This window comes from Salvelinus alpinus, chromosome 5, assembly GCF_045679555.1.
Source record: "Salvelinus alpinus chromosome 5, SLU_Salpinus.1, whole genome shotgun sequence".
Classification (NCBI taxonomy): domain Eukaryota; kingdom Metazoa; phylum Chordata; class Actinopteri; order Salmoniformes; family Salmonidae; genus Salvelinus; species Salvelinus alpinus.
Window position 1 is genome coordinate 13,452,721 of NC_092090.1, and position 15,835 is coordinate 13,468,555.

General features: G+C 41.7%; 1 protein-coding gene across 4 annotated transcripts in view; it reads left to right on the forward strand.

Moving 5' to 3' along the window:
• Nucleotides 1-3,450: 3,450 nt before the first annotated feature.
• The window catches only part of map2k5 (mitogen-activated protein kinase kinase 5), a 100,460-nt gene continuing 88,075 nt past the window's right edge, over nt 3,451-15,835 (forward strand). For 2 of the 4 annotated variants that reach the window (XM_071400665.1, XM_071400666.1), the window contains exons 1-3: nt 3,452-4,013; nt 4,135-4,183; nt 9,734-9,801. In XM_071400665.1, the coding sequence (XP_071256766.1) occupies nt 3,882-4,013; nt 4,135-4,183; nt 9,734-9,801 (249 nt within the window). In that variant the 5' untranslated portion in view covers nt 3,452-3,881. Of the gene's footprint in view, nt 4,014-4,134; nt 4,184-9,733; nt 9,802-15,835 lie in introns of all 4 variants that reach the window. The other 2 variants (XM_071400667.1, XM_071400664.1) reach the window with 2 other exon arrangements.

The following is a 15,835-nucleotide window of genomic DNA, read 5'->3' on the forward strand; positions in this document are numbered from 1 at the left end:
AACTGAAGTGGTCTATTAATTCCTTTTCAGTGCTTACATTTTCATACTGGTACTCCATCTGTGGGAATCAAACCCACTACCCTAGCATCTCAAGCCCCATGCTCTACCAACTGAGCCACATCATCACATCTTATCATCACAAACCACCTGATGTCTCAATGTACTCAATTACTGTATTGGTCATTGTTTTCCTTCATGGTGAAGGAAAGTCTACAGGTACAAACCTAGATGACCAGCCTATGTACAATGCAGTAATGTACATTGAGTGGTTTGTAAGGATGGAAAATTAATACTGCACAAAAAGTGGTTGTTTTCCATGTTATTTGATCAAGAAAAATATTAAATTTGATGTGGATGTTTTGTGTCTTTACCCATAACTTTGCACCTTTAAAATTGTATATCTGCATTAATGTTTTTTTATTTTTACCCCCTTTTTCGTGATATCCAAATTGGTAGTTACAGTCTTGTCCCATTGCTGCAACTCCCGTACGGACTCGGGAGAGGCAAATGTCAAGAGCCATGCATCCTCTGAAACATGACCCTGCCTAGCCGCACTGCTTCTTGACACACAGTGTGTCAGAGGAAGCACAGTACAGTCGTGTCCAAAAGTTTTGAGAATGACACAAATATTAATTTTCACAAAGTCTGCTGTATGATGGCAATTTGCATATACTCCAGAATGTTATGAAGAGTGATCAGATGAATGGCAATTAATTGCAAAGTCCCTCTTTGCCATGCAAATGAACTGAATCCCCAAAAAACATTTCCACTGCATTTCAGCCCTGCCACAAAAGGACCAGCTGACATCATGTCAGTGATTCTCTCGTTAACACAGGTGTGAGTGTTGACGAGGACAAGGCTGGAGATCACTCTGTCATGCTGATTGAGTTTGAATAACAAACTGGAAGCTTCAAAAGGAGGGTGGTGCTTGGAATCATTGTTCTTCCTCTGTCAATCATGGTTACCTGCAAGGAAACACGTGCCGTCATCAGTGCTTTGCACAAAAAGGGCTTCACAGGCAAGGATATTGCTGCCAGTAAGATTGCACCTAAATCAACCATTTATCGGATCATCAAGAACTTCAAGGAGAGCGGTTCAATTGTTGTGAAGAAGGCTTCAGGGCTCCCAAGAAAGTCCAGCAAGTGCCAGGACCGTCTCCTAAAGTTGATTCAGCTGCGGGATCGGGGCACCACCAGTACAAAGCTTGCTCAGGAATGGCAGCAGGCAGGTGTGAGTGCATCTGCACGCACAGTGAGGCGAAGACTTTTGGAGGATGGCCTGGTGTCAAGAAGGGCAGCATAGAAGATACTTCTCTCCAGGAAAAACATCAGGGACAGACTGATATTCTGCAAAAGGTACAGGGATTGGACTGCTGAGGACTGGGGTAAAGCCATTTTCTCTGATGAATCCCCTTTCCAGTTGTTTGGGGCATCCGGAAAAAAGCTTGTCTGGAGAAGACAAGGTGAGCGCTACCATCAGTCCTGTGTCATGCCAACAGTAAAGCATCCTGAGGCCATTCATGTGTGGGGTTGCTTCTCAGCCAAGGGAGTGGGCTCACTCACAATTTTGCCTAAGAACACAGCCATGAATAAAGAATGGTACCAACACATCCTCAGAGAGCAACTTCTCCCAACCATCCAGGAACAGTTGGTGACGAACAATGCCTTTTCCAGCATGATGGAGCACCTTGCCATAAGGCAAAAGTGATAACTTAGTGGCTTGGGGAAGAAAACATCAATATTTTGGGTCCATGGCCAGGAAACTCCCCAGACCTTAATCCCATTAATCCCACTTGTGGTCAATCCTCAAGAGGCGGGTGGACAAACAAAAACCCACAAATTCTGACAAACTCCAAGCATTGATTATGCAGGAATGGGCTGCCATCAGTCAGGATGTGGCCCAGAAGTTAATTGACAGCATGCCAGGGCGGATTGCAGAGATCTTCAAAAAAAAGGGTCAGCACTGCAAATATTGACACTTTGCATCAACTTCATGTAATTGTCAATAAAAGCCTTTGACACTTATGAAATGCTTGTAGTTATACTTCAGTATTCCATAGTAACATCTGACAAAAATATCTAAAGACACTGAAGCAGCAAACTTTGCGAAAATTCATATTTGTGTCTTTCTCAAAACTTTTGGCCACGACTGTACAACTGGTGACAGAAGTCAGCATGCATGTGCCCGGCCTGCCACAAGGAGTCGCTACAGCGCGATGGGACAAGGACATCCCAGCCGGCCAAACCCTGGGCCAATTGTGCGCCGCCTCATGGATCTCCCGGGTCGTGTCCAGCTGCGACACAGCCTGGGATCAAACCCGGGTCTGTAGTGACACTCGGACACTTAGACCGCAGTGCCACTCGGAAGGCCATAACTGCCTTCATTTTGCTGGACACCAGGAAGAGTACGGGGATCCATAATAAATAAAAATACTTTTTGATGTAAATGTTTGAGGACAGGGTTATGTTCTTTCTGGATTCCATTAGAATGACAATTGCAGAGAAAGAGACAGGTCTACAACTCTTACAATTCCAACTAATGAATCATGCTAGATAATTACATTTACATTTAAGTCATTTAGCAGACGCTCTTATCCAGAGCGACTTACAAATTGGAAAGTTCATACATATTCATCCTGGTCCCCCCGTGGGGAATGAACCCACAACCCTGGCGTTGCAAGCGCCATGCTCTACCAACTGAGCCACACGGGACCAGATAATGTTCTTAATTTGACCTCTAATGTGGAGATGCTTAAAAATGTTGTTTTTTTTGCCCGCTCTATAGACGTCTATATAGGTCTGTTGATACTAGTAAAGGCCCAGTGCACAAAAATCATATTTTTTAATTCATTTTTTTTTTTACATTCTGATTTTTCAGCACCCTCTGCACCCCTACCTCCCGCGGCTATGTTCCTCGACTGATTTATATGCATTTATGTGCCAGACCACGCCCATGTGAATGTTTATTGGTCAATAGCGGCCATATTTGTTTAGGTACTTGTCTGAAAAATATTGGGTTAAGAGACCTTTGTCCATAGATGCCACATATCAAGTTTTGTGCAGATTGGTCATTCGTTGCCAGAAGAGTAGCGTTTTAAGTGTTTTTCACAAAATTCTAAATGGCCTAAAATCTGTAATGGCAGACCTTATGGGTCCCTGAGACAAATGTGTTCCTTGTGAAGAGAGGGAACTAAGTACCGAATTTCATGACTTTAAGTCAAAAGGGTGAGGGGTGTGACTTTTCAAAGTTTTCATTTTCAATCTCTTGTTATAGCGCCACCATCTGGCCAATCAGTGTAATTTTGTAAATCCCGGATCTCTATGGCAAGACGTATCATATGGCAAGACGTATCATACACCCACCTTTCACTAACATATGAACGAATAAATGGAGACAGATTCACAGTCCCCTCCCCGACTTCATCATGTGGGACAATAATTATCTGAACGATTGTAGTCTACAGCGCCACAGGAACCTATGGCTCCTACTGCAACCATAGAGTCAAAGACTGTGATAGAGTATTCCAGCCAGAGTGAAGAGTGCCTCCTAAATCTATATCCGGTTGGAAATACGAAAACTTCCGGTGAACTTCCTGGTTTTGTTTGCATAGTGGCTAACTTTGCTAGCTATGTCATTTCCAACTATTTAAAACGCTCTTTGTATGTCCGTGAGTCAAACTGTGTTGGAAACGTTAAAACGCACGCTCTCGTCGACAAGACCTGCAATGGTTTGCTCTTAGTCATGCAAGTAACGTTAGTTGAAATGTAGTAACTGTTAGCTAACGGCTAACTTGACAGCTAATATAGCTAGGATAGGAATAGGATGTGCTGTTAGGAAGTTAGCCAGCCAACACTGATTATGTTTCTGCTTATTCGTCTGTTATGCTTCTACTTGTTTTAAATAACTTCTGCGCTATGGACACCGAGGGAATAGAGATCCGTATAAAGACTCCCGTCGGGGATATGGACTCATCCGTGGACTGCCCATCACTTTTGAGCTTCAGTGACTTGTTGGTGAGCGCTAACTTAATTAGCTAGCTACAGTTGCAAAGTTTACAGTTAGCTAGGCTAAGGACCTAGCTAGTTAGCAACTGTTTTGCTTTACCGTTCATATCTTTCTAAATCTATTTTGCAGGTCGCTATAAGGGATGTCATGCCTGAAACCACAATCACTGCGTTTGAATGTAAGTTACCTCATGAAAAGATTGACAGTCTGAGATTTCATCAGCCTGGTTTCCTGTTGTGGGGACAGTTTTTCATTACACCAACCCTATGTGAAAGTCTGTTTGGCAGACTTCTACCCAACTATGTTTAGTTACAACTGAAAAGCTCAGTCTACTACTACTACTCAGTTGCTACTTATCTTGCCTTTTTGGCTGGTATTGTCCTTAATACCCAATAAGACTGATTGTCTTCAGGAACCACTTTTGGAGGTTTTTGCACACCAAAAGGATCATGTAGGCTATGTTCCTGGGTGCAAGTTGCCTCTAGACACTGATCGTGGGGCAGTAGCATTTTTCCACACTAATGGTCGTCGTTGGGATGGGGAAGCTGATCCAAGATCGGTACTAGGGGGAAACTTAGTCCGGACCAAGTTTGTGAAGCCATTACCTGGACCATTAGGCCTGCTTCCATTAAAGGCACAATATTTCAACTCTAGTCCTCACGTGTCTGATTTTCTTATCCTGTAACTTTAGGATCAATGTATTGCTCTGTTGGATGTTATACATTGGCTTTCACAGTTACAAAGCGGTCATCTATTTAAAGGCAGAATACTCTGCGCAGGTGTAGAGCTGTGGTTGAGGGTAACACTCCCGGTACAAGTCACATATACAATTCCCCACTGGAGACCAGGGGTCAATCCCTGCATCCACCTTTCCTATTGTGTCCCCCACCTGCCAAAACCCTGCTCTGATTTCCATACTGTCTCAATGAAGTGTCAAAATACCCTCCAAAAATATAGATATTTGAATACACATCACTGGACCGTGAGTGCTGAAGTTAATCGCTGCATTGCTTTGATGGAATCATATTCTTAACAACTTGCTGTATTGATTTTGTTAAAATTAATCAATCTCTATTTAAACTATCATGATGATATCACAGCTCAGTAACTACAGCTGTTAATGATAACACAGCTCATTAACTACAGCTGTTAATGATGACACAGCTCAGTAACTACAGCTGTTAATGATGACACAGATCAGTAACTACAGCTGTTAATGATAACACAGCTCATTAACTACAGCTGTTAATGATAACACAGCTCAGTAACTACAGCTGTTGATGACACAGCTCAGTAACTACAGCTGTTAATGATAACACAGCTCAGTAACTACAGCTGTTAATGATGACACAGCTCAGTAACTACAGCTGTTAATGATAACACAGCTCAGTAACTACAGCTGTTAATGATAACACAGCCCAGTAACTACAGCTGTTAATGATAACACAGCTCAGTAACTACAGCTGTTAATGATAACACAGCTCAGTAACTACAGCTGTTAATGATGACACAGCTCAGTAACTACAGCTGTTAATGATAACACAGCCCAGTAACTACAGCTGTTAATGATGACACAGCTCAGTAACTACAGCTGTTAATGATAACACAGCCCAGTAACTACAGCTGTTAATGATACCAGCTCAGTAACTACAGCTGTTAATGATGACACAGCTCAGTAACTACAGCTGTTAATGATAACACAGCTCAGTAACTACAGCTGTTAATGTTAACACAGCTCAGTAACTACAGCTGTTAATGATAACACAGCTCAGTAACTACAGCTGTTAATGATGACACAGCTCAGTAACTACAGCTGTTAATGATAACACAGCTCAGTAACTACAGCTGTTAATGATAACACAGCTCAGTAACTACAGCTGTTAATGATAACACAGCTCAGTAACTACAGCTGTTAATGATAACACAGCTCAGTAACTACAGCTGTTAATGACACAGATCAGTAACTACAGCTGTCAATGTAACTACAGCTGTTAATGAGTAACACAGCTCAGTAACTACAGCTGTTAATGATAACACAGCTCAGTAACTACAGCTGTTAATGATAACACAGCTCGGTAACTACAGCTGTTAATGATAACACAGCTCAGTAACTACAGCTGTTAATGATAACACAGCTCAGTAACTACAGCTGTTAATGACACAGATCAGTAACTACAGCTGTTAATGACACAGATCAGTAACTACAGCTGTTAATGATAACACAGCTCAGTAACTACAGCTGTTAATGACACAGATCAGTAACTACAGCTGTTAATGATAACACAGCTCAGTAACTACAGCTGTTAATGATAACACAGATCAGTAACTACAGCTGTTAATGATAACACAGCTCGGTAACTACAGCTGTTAATGATAACACAGCTCAGTAACTACAGCTGTTAATGATAACACAGCTCAGTAACTACAGCTGTTAATGATGACACAGCTCGGTAACTACAGCTGTTAATGATGACACAGCTCGGTAACTACAGCTGTTAATGACACAGATCAGTAACTACAGCTGTTAATGACACAGATCAGTAACTACAGCTGTTAATGATAACACAGCTCAGTAACTACAGCTGTTAATGACACAGATCAGTAACTACAGCTGTTAATGATAACACAGCTCAGTAACTACAGCTGTTAATGATAACACAGCTCAGTAACTACAGCTGTTAATGATAACACAGCTCAGTAACTACAGCTGTTAATGATAACACAGCTCAGTAACTACAGCTGTTAATGATAACACAGCTCAGTAACTACAGCTGTTAATGATAACACAGCTCAGTAACTACAGCTGTTAATGATAACACAGCTCAGTAACTACAGCTGTTAATGATAACACAGCTCAGTAACTACAGCTGTTAATGATAACACAGCTCAGTAACTACAGCTGTTAATGATGACACAGCTCAGTAACTACAGCTGTTAATGATAACACAGCTCAGTAACTACAGCTGTTAATGATAACACAGCTCAGTAACTACAGCTGTTAATGATGACACAGCTCGGTAACTACAGCTGTTAATGATGACACAGCTCAGTAACTACAGCTGTTAATGATGACACAGCTCAGTAACTACAGCTGTTAATGATAACACAGCTCAGTAACTACAGCTGTTAATGATGACACAGCTCAGTAACTACAGCTGTTAATGAGAACACAGCTCAGTAACTACAGCTGTTAATGAGAACACAGCTCAGTAACTACAGCTGTTAATGATAACACAGATCAGTAACTACAGCTGTTAATTATAACACAGCTCAGTAACTACAGCTGTTAATGATAATACAGATCAGTAACTACAGCTGTTAATGATAACACAGCTCAGTAACTACAGCTGTTAATGATAACACAGATCAGTAACTACAGCTGTTAATGATAACACAGCTCAGTAACTACAGCTGTTAATGATAACACAGCTCAGTAACTACAGCTGTTAATGAGAACACAGCTCAGTAACTACAGCTGTTAATGATAACACAGCTCAGTAACTACAGCTGTTAATGATAACACAGCTCAGTAACTACAGCTGTTAATCTGATGTCACAGATGAGTGACTGCAGCTGGGTGATGAGACATCAGCTCGGTGACGGCAGCTGTTAATGATAGCACAGCTCAATAGCCATAGCTGTCAATGATGATGCAGCTCAGTAGTTACTGCTGTCAACGATGAACACAGTTTAGTAACTGGAGCTGCCAACGAAACACAGCCCAGTAATTACAGCTGTTACTGAGAACACAGCTCAGTACCTCCAGCTGTTACCTGACTAGCACAGCCCAGTACCCCCAGCTGTTACCTGACTGACACATCCCAGTACCCACAGCTGTTACCTGACTGACACTCCTCAGTAACTCACAGCTGTTACCTGACTAACACTGCCCAGTACCCCCAGCTGTTACCGATGACATAGACTCCCAGTACCCCCAGCTGTTACCTGACTAGACACAGCTCAGTACCTCCAGCTGTTACCTGACTAGCACTGCCCAGTACCCCCAGCTGTTACCTGACTAGACTCAGCTCAGTACCCCCAGCTGTTAACTGACTACACTCAGCTCAGTAACCCCAGCTGTTACCTGACTGACACTCCTCAGTAACCCCAGCTGTTAATGATGACACAGCTCGGTAACTACAGCTCCTAATAATAACACAGTTTACCTGACTACAGCTGTTAATGATACACAGCTCAGTACCCCCAGCTGTTGCCTGACTACACTCCTCAGTAACAACAGCTGTTGCCTGACTAACACTCCTCAGTAACTACAGCAGTTAATGCCTGACTACAGCTCCTAGTAACAACAGCTGTTGCCTGACTACACTCCTCAGTAACAACAGCTGTTAATGAGAACACAGCTCAGTAACTACAGCTGTTAATGATAACACAGCTCAGTAACTACAGCTGTTAATGATAACACAGCTCAGTAACTACAGCTGTTAATGATGACACAGATCAGTAACTACAGCTGTTAATGATAACACAGCTCAGTAACTACAGCTGTTAATGAGAACACAGCTCAGTAACTACAGCTGTTAATGATGACACAGCTCAGTAACTACAGCTGTTAATGATAACACAGCTCAGTAACTACAGCTGTTAATGATAACACAGCTCAGTAACTACAGCTGTTAATGATAACACAGCTCAGTAACTACAGCTGTTAACGATAACACAGCCTCAGTAACTACAGCTGTTAATGATAACACAGCTCAGTAACTACAGCTGTTAATGATAACACAGCTCATTAACTACAGCTGTTAATGATAACACAGCTCAGTAACTACAGCTGTTAATGATAACACAGCTCAGTAACTACAGCTGTTAATGATAACACAGCTCAGTAACAACAGCTGTTACCTGACAACACTCCTCAGTAACTACAGCTGTTACCTGACAACACAGCTCTAGTAACAACAGCTGTTACCTGACTACACTCAGCTCAGTAACTACAGCTGTTACCTGACTAACACAGCTCAGTAACTACAGCTGTTAATGATAACACAGCTCAGTAACTACAGCTGTTAATGACCACACAGCTCACGTAACTACAGCTGTTAATGACAACACAGCTCAGTAACTACAGCTGTTACTGATAACACAGCTCAGTAACTACAGCTGTTACCTGACAACACAGCTCAGTAACTACAGCTGTTACCTGACTGACACTCCTCAGTAACAACAGCTGTTACCTGACAACACTCCTCAGTAACTACAGCTGTTACCTGACTAACACAGCCCAGTAACTACAGCTGTTACCTGACTAACACTCCTCAGTAACTACAGCTGTTGCCTGACTAACACAGCCTAGTAACAACAGCTGTTACCTGACTAACACTCCTCAGTAACAACAGCTGTTAATGATAACACAGCTCAGTAACTACAGCTGTTAATGATAACACAGCTCAGTAACTACAGCTGTTAATGATAACACAGCTCAGTAACTACAGCTGTTAATGATAACACAGCTCATTAACTACAGCTGTTAATGATAACACAGCTCAGTAACTACAGCTGTTAATGATAACACAGCTCAGTAACTACAGCTGTTAATGATAACACAGCTCAGTAACTACAGCTGTTAATGATAACACAGCTCAGTAACTACAGCTGTTAATGATAACACAGCTCAGTAACTACAGCTGTTAATGATAACACAGCTCAGTAACTACAGCTGTTAATGATAACACAGCTCAGTAACTACAGCTGTTAATCTGTGTTTCAGATGAGGATGAGGTGGGTGATAGAATCACTGTGAGGAGTGATGAAGAACTCAAAGCCATGCTGTCATATGTGAGTATTGTTCTCTTCAACATGACACTTTGTTGGACTCCCAAACCCCCAGTTTACCTGACTAGACTCCCATACCCCCAGTTTACCTGACTACACTCCCATACCCCCAGTTTACCTGACTACACTCCCATACCCCCAGTTTACCTGACTACACTCCTATAACAACAGTTTACCTGACTACACTCCTATAACAACAGTTTGCCTGACTACACTCCTATAACAACAGTTTGCCTGACTACACTCCTATAACAACAGTTTACCTGACTACACTCCTATAACAACAGTTTACCTGACAACACTCCTATAACAACAGTTTACCTGACTACACTCCTATAACAACAGTTTACCTGACTACACTCCTATGCCCCCAGTTTACCAGACTACACTCCTATGCCCCCAGTTTACCTGACTACACTCCTATGCCCCCAGTTTACCTGACTACACTCCTATAACAACAGTTTACCTGACAACACTCCTATAACAACAGTTTACCTGACTACACTCCTATAACAACAGTTTACCTGACAACACTCCTATAACAACAGTTTGCCTGACTACACTCCTATAACAACAGTTTACCTACTACACTCCTATAACAACAGTTTACCTACTACACTCCTATAACAACAGTTTACCTGACTACACTCCTATAACAACAGTTTACCTGACAACACTCCTATAACAACAGTTTACCTGACTACACTCCTATAACAACAGTTTACCTGACAACACTCCTATAACAACAGTTTACCTGACTACACTCCTATAACAACAGTTTACCTGACTACACTCCTATAACAACAGTTTACCTGACTACACTCCTATAACAACAGTTTACCTGACTACACTCCTATAACAACAGTTTACCTGACTACACTCCCATAACAACAGTTTACCTGACTACACTCCCATAACAACAGTTTACCTGACTACACTCCTATAACAACAGTTTACCTGACTACACTCCTATAACAACAGTTTACCTGACTACACTCCTATAACAACGGTTTACCTGACTACACTCCTATAACAACGGTTTACCTACTACACTCCTATAACAACGGTTTACCTGACTACACTCCTATAACAACGGTTTACCTGACTACACTCCTATAACAACGGTTTACCTGACTACACTCCTATAACAACGGTTTACCTGACTACACTCCTATAACAACGGTTTACCTGACTACACTCCTATAACAACGGTTTTACCTGACTACACTCCTATAACAACGGTTTACCTGACTACACTCCTATAACAACAGTTTACCTGACTACACTCCTATAAAAACAGTTTACCTACTACACTCCTATAAAAACAGTTTACCTGACTACACTCCTATAAAAACAGTTTACCTGACTACACTCCTATAAAAACAGTTTACCTGACTACACTGCCATAACAACAGTTTACCTGACTACACTGCCATAACAACGGTTTCCCTGACTACACTGCCATAACAACGGTTTCCCTGACTACACTGCCATAACAACGGTTTCCCTGACTACACTGCCATAACAACGGTTTCCCTGACTACACTGCCATAACAACGGTTTCCCTGACTACACTGCCATAACAACGGTTTCCCTGACTACACTGCCATAACAACGGTTTACTTGACTACACTGCCATAACAACGGTTTACCTGACTACACTGCCATAACAACGGTTTACCTGACTACACTGCCATAACAACGGTTTCCCTGACTACACTGCCATAACAACGGTTTCCCTGACTACACTGCCATAACAACGGTTTGCCTGACTACACTGCCATAACAACGGTTTGCCTGACTACACTGCCATAACAACGGTTTGCCTGACTACACTGCCATAACAACGGTTTGCCTGACTACACTGCCATAACAACGGTTTGCCTGACTACACTGCCATAACAACAGTTTACCTGACTAAGGGGATGTTTAGTCTTGGTGTGGTGTGTCAAGTGTTATAATCAAGATGGACAAATCATTGAAGTGTTTTCTCCTGCATTTTCGTTTTTGGTCCAGTACACAAGTAACGTTCACAAGTAAGGTTCGCAAGTAGCGAACATCAACATTTCTAACAGAAGTTGGTGGAACCGTTTACATTTTAGGGATGAACCTTGTGGACGTTGCAGAGGTGAGCTGAGTTCTTCTGGTATTTACAGAGGTCCCAACTTGTAATTACGTTTCCTTTCACATCCTTTAAAAAATAATACAAATTAACAGTAACATGATATGTTATAGGCTAATTAAAGTTACATTGACAAATACAAATGCAAATGAAACCCCCCAAAAAGCTATTTTCTGGCGTGGGTCTTTTTGATTGAGATGACAGCCTTTGTGTTGAATGAGTGTTGCTATGGCCAAAGATTGAAAATAACACTGCATTTGGAAAATAAATTATCTCCTGTTGAAGAATTCTTAAAAATGGAATATAGTAAATATAATTACTGACCCCGGTATACCATTGAGGCAGCAATTATAACCTTCTTTTTCTCTCCGCTATTGAGTGTTTTTTTGTTGAAGGGGGGGAAAGCTATTAAAAATCTATTACAACAGATCTTTTCACCCAGGGCCACAGTGTGCTCATTGCTAAGCAGACTGGTAAAGATGACAAGTAACTCTACATATTTCTGCCTTTCTGTCTCCTACAACAAAGCACTGTATGTGGGCGATTCCACGCCAGCGGGAGCAGAACATATTTTTTCTATCTCGGATTGTTCCAGCAATTCTCACATAGACACTTCATTGGGAGGAAGGATGTCTGACGTGTTTTGTTTTTTACATTTGTGCCACGTTTGACCCTTTTATAACCTTTACAATCCTCCTGTAAGACCTTATGATCCATGAACCATACATGTTATACTCATAGTCTGCTTTAACATATGGAGTATATCTAGATTCTTATGCACATTTTTCACATTCATTTATTCAACAGAAAAATATATATATTTTTCGGCAAAATCAAAAAGGGCACTTTTGAGATAAAATGTTAAAATTTTGAATAAATGAATGTGGACATTTTTATTTCAGAATTGGGACATATGTTAGAGCATACTATATGGAGTATAATGCCACCAACATGTACGGTTCACACATCGTAAGGTCTTACAGGAAGCATGCATAGGTCTATACAATGGCCACTTTCATCATGATTTTCTTTTTAAATACAAAACATGTCAAACATCCTTCCTCCCAATGAAGTTCCTATGTGAGAATTTCCAGAACATTACAAAAATATTTTCCACTCCCGCTAACGTGGAATCGCCCGTGTCTGATGTGCCAATCGGTGTCGTCATGGTAACACGTGACCTTTTTTGGCAAGTGCCCCCAACCTTCAGTCCTCTGCATTGGACCGGGTTTAGGCAAAAGAGTGACAGCAATATAAAAAATAAAAAAAAGATATGTTATTGACTTCACCAAGGTTACGAAAGGAATTAGACATGTCAACACGTTTTATTACAGCCTTTCAGCTCGAAGGGAGAGAGAAGTGAGGCTTTGTATACCCATTTAAAATGCCTCATGGACTTATGTACCCTATAGGTCTAAGCCTTCATGTTGATGAAGTTAACAGTACACTCAAATCTGTTATGTAGAGAAACCTATCTGTTGTATAGAGGCTATACTTGTGTTTGGAACACATCTCTCCTGTTTTTTTGTCTTGTTGATTTACTTTTCAAGTCCCCCCACCCGCGTGACGTAACCATCTTCCTTCATAGTTACTGTTCACATCACGGACATTAAGAGTAATGACTTGTAAATGGGCTTCTTCACGAGGTACACTGAAAAGCTAAATGAACTATCCATTTTTATTATTTATTATTCAGTACTTAAAGTTTCGCCTCATTAAAAAGCAGGCCCCCCTGGGCGGAGAATATTTGTCAAAATCTACTCTTCATCTGGGGATGTCTTTTACCCCCCATCAGCTTACAACGATGGCGCTGTAGCCACAGGCTGAGTCTCCTCTGTGTCAGAGCCTTTATTACTCCTTCGTCTTGGAGACTTTGTTGTCGTTGGGTATCATTGGGTATCCCATGGTTTGCTGGTGCTAGTGTGAAGCTGATTGAACGGGCAGAGTGGCCTAGACAGCTGTAGTGGTGTCGAGCTGTAGGGAGAGGGAGGACGGGAAACATATTGACCTTGCCTTGATTGATTTACAAGTCCCTCACCCTCAGGGTATACTTTTTGACTATTTTCCCCCCACAATCAAATTAAGTTGTATTGGTCAAATGCGCCGAATACAACAGGTGTAGACTTTTTACAGTGAAATGCTTACTTATGAGACCATTCTCAACAGTGCAGTTAAAAAGGAAGACAAATAAAGGAAGCAAAATAAAAACAATAACAAGGCTATATACAAGGAGTAATTACCAGTACTGAGTCAATGTGCAGGAGTACCAGTACTGAGTCAATGTGCAGGAGTACCAGGTAGTTGACGTAATAATGAGGCTATAAGGAGTACCAGTACTGAGTCAATGTGCAGGGGTACCAGGTAGTTGAGGTAATAATATACAGAGTCGCAGCAGCTGTGTGTGTGTGTGTGTGTGTGTGTGGGTGGTATGTAGTATGTATGTGTGTGTAGTATGTAGTATGTATGTATGTGTTGGTAGAGTCTGGTGAGTGTGCATAGAGCCGGTGCAAGGTAGTTTGTGTTTGAGGAAGAAGTTGAGCAGAAATATTGATGTGGCAGGGTGAGCTATTTGTGTGGACCGTTTGTGCACTTAAACCTCGCCAAGTGTACACTTGGTTTAAGATGGACGCTAGCAGAGGCGGGAAGTTAATGGAGTTGTATTGGAGACGTTTGACCATGACTGATTCAGCCATTATGGATCGTGTGAATTCGCCATAAGTCTGGCAGTTGACTTTGAGCTCTACAATGACACTAGCACACAAACTGCAAAGAGGAGGCTCACCACTGAGGGAAGTGAATGAGATATATCATGAAGAAATCAAGTGGTTTTGCTTCTTTTGTCACGTTATGTGATACATTTACTCTTGAGATGCAGTAAATCTTTGTGAAATGCGATGAATTGGTGTTTTCGCCCTTTAACACAAGTGGCTTTCAATAGTTCTCTATCATAGTGGCTCTTCATCAGTGAAAGAGCTAATTTCATCTGAGCAGGAACATAATCACACAGAGTAGCTGTATCGCCTGGTTGGTGTGTGTTATTGGCTGAATCCCACCTGCTCCAGATCTATGTGTCACATCTCCAAACTGACTGAAATATTAGCTTTCCATACGATACAACAGTCGCCACCGACACAAAAACACATTGCTTCGTCCACATATTTTCGGATGCTGCACAACAAATCTCCAATCTCTCGGTAAAGGAATTCGGGCCCCCTATAATGGCTTTCTGCTCCTCTCGGGACGAGCGTGTCTGGCGAAAAGCTGCTGATTGCCAGGGAAAATTGTAATACAGGTATATAATATACGCGAGGCAGGCTTCCCGGGCGTCTTATGCAAGGGTTATGCATTTCAGCAATCCATTTGTATTCGTATTCAAAGCATATGGGCTTCTTTGGTTCGCTGCTGTGGCCGTTTGGCCTCCGTAGAGACCCAGGTGCATTCTGCCTGGCTGTCGTTAATTCCAGATGACTGGATAGCCATTGTGCAAAATTAATATGAATTAAGAGAGGCCAATGTATTAGGTGCGTAAGGGGGGGAAATTCATTAGGTACCTATCCTCAACACTGTTTCAGAGTAGGAGTGATGAACTACCATTTAATCCATTTAATCTCATATAATTGTCATTTTAAAAGGCCAAACAAATCATGTAAAACACTTTAACAGGGCTGTGACGGTCATGGAACTCTACATGACTGTAATTGGTCTCATAGCAAAAAAACACACATTTTCTCCTTTCCTCAGCTCCTGACTGTGTGCTGCCATAGATATATCATTAATAGAACAGGCATCAAGTCAATGATGGCATAATGGGTGGCCAGGTGGCCATTGCGAGGAGCAAAGCAGGAAGTGTGCCCATCAATATGTGCTGTGATTTGTTGATTCAACTTAACTGAAATAATACCTTCTATTGTATGA